At 45.0% G+C, this 7,190-nt stretch overlaps 1 protein-coding gene across 3 annotated transcripts in view; it reads right to left on the minus strand.

The window, feature by feature from the left end:
* Positions 1–5,581, minus strand: part of LOC129503389 (maestro heat-like repeat-containing protein family member 1) — a 54,192-nt gene extending 48,611 nt beyond the window's left edge. Inside the window, exons 1-7 of one of the 3 annotated variants that reach the window (XM_055315415.1) lie at positions 5,443–5,581; positions 4,792–4,870; positions 4,134–4,244; positions 3,062–3,135; positions 1,911–2,027; positions 1,437–1,481; positions 465–609 (exon numbers count right to left, since the gene is read on the minus strand). In XM_055315415.1, the coding sequence (XP_055171390.1) occupies positions 465–609; positions 1,437–1,481; positions 1,911–2,027; positions 3,062–3,135; positions 4,134–4,244; positions 4,792–4,870; positions 5,443–5,568 (697 nt within the window). In that variant the 5' untranslated portion in view covers positions 5,569–5,581. Of the gene's footprint in view, positions 1–464; positions 610–1,436; positions 1,482–1,781; positions 2,028–3,061; positions 3,136–4,133; positions 4,245–4,791; positions 4,871–5,442 lie in introns of those variants that run through there. The other 2 variants (XM_055315414.1, XM_055315416.1) reach the window with 2 other exon arrangements.
* Positions 5,582–7,190: the final 1,609 nt, after the last annotated feature.

Here is a 7,190-nt window from a genome sequence, read left to right on the forward strand (position 1 = left end):
GGTCAGGAATGCCTCTGTACACATTACTTTGTAATTAACAACCAAGGTCTTCTATCTCTACTCCAGTGTTTCAAGACGAGGAATAAAGGCAAGAAGGATTTGTGTGGGGGGTTGCTCCCTCCCAGAGGAATCCCCTTTTCATCCATGTGAAGGGCCAAATGGCATCAAGCATCTGCCCCAACCCTTTGCCTTCCTCTTCCACCCTGGCCCAGGCTCACAGCCATGGCCTACCCCCCGCACCCCGCAGATCTGTACCTTCTCCCCACACCCATTATCCTTTGCCTTCCTCTTCCACCCTGGTCCAGGCTCACAGCCATGGCCTACCCCCCGCACCCCCACCCCACAGCAGATCTGTACCTTCTCCCCACACCCATTATCCCTTTGAGTCTCAGCCTGCCTCCCACTCTACCCTCCTGCCTGTGGCAACTGGCCCCCTCCACAGTCTCCCCCACCTGTGTACTTACGGCTCAGGTGGAAGCTGCTGAGGTAGGGCACCTGGCCCCGGGACCGGGCCCTCAGAGCCATTTTTGTAGCTGTCTTACTCAGCAGCACAAAGGCCAAGGTGTTGCTGGGTTGGCACGCCAAGGTGATCAGTTTGGGCAAGGACACCTGGCAGATGTGGCAAGAGATTCAACGTCAAGCTCCAAATCAGCCCCCACCGTAAGTTCTCCAGCCCTGTGGCTTTGTCTTCCTTTCCCAGAGGGTCATTTGAGACCTATAAGCACAGCCTATTCCCCCATCCCATTCATAGTTCCCCTTCTCTCTCACCCTCTCTTCCTTTTTACTTCATGTTGGCAAAACATAACCAATGTCCTGATTAAAATTACAGCAGGAAGGATATGATCAAGTAGAGGGGCTTCTTGAAATTTGGAATTGTGTGACTTGTAATTGCCTCCACTAGGGAACATTGCAGGGGCAGAAGACATGGTAGTGGTCAGGACACAGTTTGCCAGGAGGGAGAGGAAGTCTCTGGGAAGAAGAGTAAATCACAGCTGTCCTTTTCCTCCCACAGCCCCTGACTCAACTCTGACCCATACAACAACTCATAGGAGTCTCCCAAGAATCCTTAGAGGTTGCCAAGAGGGTGGATAATCACCTGCTGGTGTTTTGTTTTGTTTTGTTTTGTTTTGTTTTACAGGAGAGCAAATTACTCAAGATTTTATAGCCAGAAACTGGCCAAGCAGGACCCAGGCTCAGGTTTCCAGGTCTACTATCCAGTGATCCTCTGCTCCACTGAGCCACTTTTCAGAGGAGCCCCAGGCAGTTGAGTGGGAACAGATGGAGGTGGAGAGCATGCAAAGGACAGTACGGGGCTAGACAGAGTGGGGGATGAGGAGGGGCAGGCAGAAAGAATGCAATCTGGGGATCAAGGTAGTGATCTGGGCAGCCCGGGAAGGAGGAAATGGAGAGGCTTCTTTGACCCTAGCTGTTTGTACCATCTGTAGGATTTTGGAACACAAAATTTGGATGTCTTCTTCATTCTGGAATAAGAAAAGGAAAGATTTATTATATTTTTTAAAGATTTATTTATTTATTTATTTATTTATTTATTTATTTATTTACGATAGACGGGGGGGCGGGGGGCAGAGACACAGGCAGAGGGATAAGCAGGCTCCATACAGGGAGCCCAACGTGGGACTCGATCCCGGGTCTCCAGGATCACACCCTGGGCCAAAGGCAGTCGCCAAACTGCTGAGCCACCCAGGGATCCCCAAGAAAAGGAAAGATTTAAATCTGAAACCAGTGCTAGCTGAGTCTTCTGGTACAAAACCTCCACTGACTCAGAGTTTTAGATGCCAAAGCTCCTTCCCACTGTGCCAACCATGTCCTTTTCTTCTTTCCCTTCTGCTCCCAAGCCTACCCTCTCTTGCTCCCATCCTCTGACCACTCCCAGCCTGGCCCCTGCTCACTGAGCAGTCAGACTCGCTGAGCCTGATGACATAGTTGATGATGAAGTTCCCCTGGGGTAAGGCCAAGTAGTCATGCTGGCCCAGCATCTCAATGAAGTTCAGGAGGGCCTTCTGCACCTGTGGGGGTGAGATAGGAAGACACATCAGTATGGCCCTTCATGTTCCGGGTGAGAATGCAGAGGACCAGAGCAGGTGAGGGGTATCTTCAAGGGACTCAGATCTCCCAACTTCAAGCCCAGTGTGACTCTTCACCAGCCACTGAACCTGACCACCCTACTCCAGTCTGAAGTTCTAGCCCATTTCAGTTCCTACCATCCTCCTGAAGAACTGTAAGCACTGAGCTTGCCCACACCATAACTATGATAAGAAATTGGCAGAAGGGATCCTGGAGACCCGGGATCGAATCCCACGTCGGGCTCCCGGTGCATGGAGCCTGCTTCTCCCTCTGCCTGTGTCTCTGCCTCTCTCTCTCTCTCTCTCTCTCTCTCTTTCTGACTATCATGAATAAATAAAAATTAAAAAAAAAAAAAGAAATTGGCAGAAGGATTGGGTAGGGAGAGATCAGAGTTCAAGAAAAGTTCTGGCCTTCATAGAAAGGCCAGGAATGAATCCCACAAGTTCTGAGGGCCTGGCCTTCAAAGTCTCAGTCTCTCTGCCAACCTGCTGAAGATTTAGGACTTTTGAGGTATGATGCCATTGTTGTCCACTTGGCACCCTAAACCACTGCTCTTCTCCTTCCTGTCCTACATGATTCAGAGCTGGGAGCCGTCTCTGATGCCTCCAATGCTGGCAAAGCTTGTAAAAAATATGGCTTCTCAGACCCCATCCTAGATATGACATTTGAGGTCTTCCCTCCCCAAGTAAATTGAATTTTTAGGGGGCAGAATTAGTATTCTTTAGAGCTTTGGGTCCCCACTGACAAGCCTCAGCAAATAGGTTGGAACTACCTGTCCACTTCTTAAATCCTCCTCAGGCTCTGAAAGCCCAAATGGAACCCATGGGCAGAGTGTGAGGCCAGGAGGGGTTTAGTAAGGGGATTCCTTACCTCTCTCCTCATCCACGAACCACTGTCCCCTCACCATTTTACCCAAGTTCAAGGTCTCAAGAAAGCAATTACCCTCCCAGCCCAAACATTCAGCCCTTCTGCTCACTGGTTTGAGATCCTCCTGGATCATGATTATCACTGAATGCATCACTTCACTCTGCAGTTGCTCTGTCTGGGGCACTAGAAAAAAGACACATGCAACTGGGGATCAGTTTCCTCCCACCTCCTCTGTTGTTTGAGGAGGCACAAGAAGACAGACAGGTGGGAGGAATTTCAGGTACTGTCCTGGTCTTCAAAGGCCAGGTAGAGACCCCAGAGATTATCTCCATCACCCCTCTGCTTCAAACCAGACTAAAGAGTGACCTAAAAACAGGATTTTCATCAAGCTAGCATAGGAGCCCCAGTCCTTTCTGGCATCCTGTGACTGCCTACCTCTCCAGTCAAGCTGTTCCCCCTCCCCGTAAATCTCGACCTTTAGAACTATGACCACCGCTCTTCTTTTTGTGAATTCCCTCTCCAAACTCACCATTATAATCTCTTTCCCTGCTCTGAGTACATGTCCTACACAGAGCCCATCCCATTTCCTGATTGACCCCCTCTATATTCCAATTACACATAACTATGGTCACATTTAAACAACTTTTCACATGTTTTCTTGCTTTGTTTCACTGTCTGAACACCCTTATATTCCCTACTCAATAGCAAACTGCTTGAGAGCAGGGACTACATGTCATTTAAGTATTAATGTGTAGTGCCTTACATTGTGCTAAGCACACAGCGAAGGTTTGGCAAACACTTGATGGAGTCGAAGCTTATTCCCCAAGATAATAATCATAGGCTAATCCATTATAAAACTGACTGCATAGTGGGAGCTGGTCTAAGCACCTCACATATATCTTCTCATTTAATCTTCACTAAAAACCCTAAAGGTAGGTATTAATATTACCTCCATTTTCAGAGCTATTTTCAGGTGAGAAAATAGAGGCACAGACTAAAAGCAATCTTCCCCAGTTTGCACAGCTAATAAGAAGTGAAGCCAAGATTTATACCTATTGAGTTTACTATGAGTTTGCATTAACCTTAAAACTGTGCCTTTAACTTCCACATGGGACTGTCTCCTAGCAAAAAGAGCTCTCATAGGAAAGAAGATTCCCAGGACCAGGCCAATTCTCACTCACCTTCCTGGAACACATGCATGAAAACTTGAAGGGCTGATACTATCTTGGCTGGATCACTGGTTTGCATGTTCTTTCGTATTAAGGATATCACCTGATCGTTGTATAACTGGACTATCAGAAGGGTGCAAATACAAGGGAATCAAGGGTATGTTTAAGTAGCAAGTGGTAAGTAGAAGTAAATCATGCTTATAGCAAATCATGATGCCATGAACTAGATAGATTAGGGTCCTTTAGGTTGGAGAAAAGAAGGAGGAAAAAAGAGAGTCAGCGTTTGTCTAGCATTTACCATGTGCCAAGCATGGGGCCAGATACTTTCCCTGAGCTGGGCCCTATCTCTCCTCGCCTGCTCCACCCTGGGCCCTCCCATAGGTCAGCACACCTCTCCTGAGTATCAGTGTTGAAAAATTACAAGATCACCTTTCTAAGCTGGGGATCAGTGAAGGAGAAAGGGAAGCCAATTTAGGTGAAGGGACTGGAGCTATGTCTATATCCCTGGAGATTCACTGTGTTTCAAGCAAAGCTCACACAGATTACTTTGGATCTTGTCTAGAAAGATAGAAGCCCCTTATGGGAACCTAGGTCCCTGCTCCAGTCCAGGGACTGTGATCCTGAGTGCCCACCCACACAAATACCTGGGTTTAGAGAACTGTTAACTTACTCAGGTTGTAGAAAGACCTCAGGGCAAGGCTGTGGTTCTGTACAGAGAGAGAATCTGAGTCCTTGACTGTTTCACTCAGCTGTGGGGAGACCAAGGCCATTAGATCTGGGAGGACTGAAACTAGGGGCCATGAGTGTGGATCAGGAAACAAAGGCATGCATCCGTGGAAGGGATGGTGCTTAGCCATAAGGGAGGACAGGAAAACAGAACCAGGAATCCACATTCCCAGCCCCAAAGGGAAGAAGACAGTGGCAAACAAATTAAACATACAGAAGGTAACACTTTTTTACAAAATGTTCAATTGTCTTCTTCCTACTCTAGGCTGCAATACAGAGGGCCTGACATTTCCCACAGGCATGATAGAGTAGTTTGAACGTTCTGCCCTTTAACCAGAGATTAGGGGGAGCAACAAAAGTCTGTGACCTTCAAGAAATACACAGAATGTACCCAATTTACCTCATGGAGAATATCCCAGTCTGTGCTCAGAATCTGGGTATTTACTTGTTCCAGAGAAACCTGAGATGTGTATGGTTAAGGTCACCATGTGAAAGATACCTGCATTTGTGGAGGTTGTGACCTGGGCTAGGGTAGCCATCTCCAAAGAAGAGAGAAAGAGCAAGCCCAGGATTCTTCTAGCCCCACAGCACTCACCTGTTTGAACAGCACGCCTATAATATTTTCCAGCTGGGATTCCAAGTTTATACCTCCATAGCCACTAAGAGCCAGAGCCTCTGTAAGTTGGCAGATACACTGTGTGCATAAGGACAGAGTAAGCATAAGTTAGCCCAGACTTTCCACAGCCTCAAAAGAAATCCTCTGTCCTCACAGCTTCTCTTCAAAGATGGCCCCAAGTCATCATAGTTTCACACTGTGCTCTTGGACCTCCCCCAAAAAAGCTCAGGGTCTAGTTCTTTCATAGCCAAATATAGCCATCAACCTGCCCTTCCACTTTGCCCAGTAAGCTACACTTATTTCCAAATAATCTCATCATTCCACAGAAACCTTTAGGGCACTTCATTTCAAGTATTGGCTGACTTCAAAGGAGCAGGATAAATTAATCATTGCCAAAGCAAAAACTCGTTCTATGGTTCTGTGACTTTCAAAATTCTGAAAACCAAGTCTAAAAGTCTGTTTCTACTTTCTACCTAATGGATTCTATTATTTTGTGGGTTCTTTTTATTGCTGGTATGAGAGTTCTACAAATAACCTTAGTTTTCACATGTGTAAACACTCCATTTGATTTTCTTAAAACAGGTTTATTGACAATTAATTGACACACAAAAAATTGTACATATTTATAGTGTACAATTTAATAAGCTTTGATAAATGTATAAACTTATGAAACCATCACCACAATTAACATAATGAACATATCCACCACACCTAAAGTTTCCTCTTATATCTTTGTAATTCTTCCTTCCCTCCCCTCCCAGGACCTTTCCTTTCCCCGGGTGAACACTGACTTGCTTTCTGCCACTACTGACCTATCATTTCCTTTATAAGAAACTGCAAAACTGTTTTCCGAAGTAGTTTGCCAATTTAATCCTAACAGATGTGTAATAGCATCTCATGGTGATTTTAAATTCCCTAACGTCTATACAATGTTGAGCAACTTTTCCTGTGCTGACTTGACATCCTCATATCTTCTTTGGTGAAGTATATATTCAAGGTTTTTTTTTTTTTTTGCCCACTTTTAAAATTATTTGTATTGGGTTTTGAGGGTTCTTTATATATTCTGGATGTCTACGTGATTTGCAAATATTTTCTCCCAGTCTGAGGCCTGTTTTTTCTTTCTAATAGTACCTTTCTAAGAACAGAAGTTACTCACTTTAATGAAGTCCACTTTACTCATTTGTTCTTTTATGGATCATGTTGTGGCTAAGATATCTTTGCTTACCCCCAGTTCACACAAATTTCTCCTGTTTCCATCTAGAACTTTGCTAGTTTTAGGGTTTACATTTAAATGTGAGCCATTTTGAGTTAATTTTTGTACATGGTATGAGATGTGGAATGAAGTTTATCCTTTTGTGTATGGATAACCAAATGTTCCAGCACCATTTGTTGAAGAGACTGTCCTTTTTCCAAAGAATTGCCTTTTCACCTTTGCCAAGAAAATCAATTGACAGTAAATGTGTAGCTCTATTTCTGGAATCTCCACTCAGTTCCACTTATCCATTCATCTGTCTAAATGCCAGTACTATAGTCTCCATTGTTGTAGTTTTATAAGTCATTCTTCTTTCTGTAAACTTTTTTGGCTATATTGGGTCTTTTGAATTTCCATATGAATTTTAGAATCAGCTTGCTAGGATTTTGATTGGGATTGCAATGAATCTGGGGCACCTGGCTGGGTTAGTTCCATCAGTGGAACGCATGAGACTCTTGATCTTAAGGTTAAGGGT

Source organism: Nyctereutes procyonoides, unplaced genomic scaffold (genome assembly GCF_905146905.1).
Source record: "Nyctereutes procyonoides isolate TBG_1078 unplaced genomic scaffold, NYPRO_anot_genome, whole genome shotgun sequence".
Classification (NCBI taxonomy): Eukaryota; Metazoa; Chordata; class Mammalia; order Carnivora; family Canidae; genus Nyctereutes; species Nyctereutes procyonoides.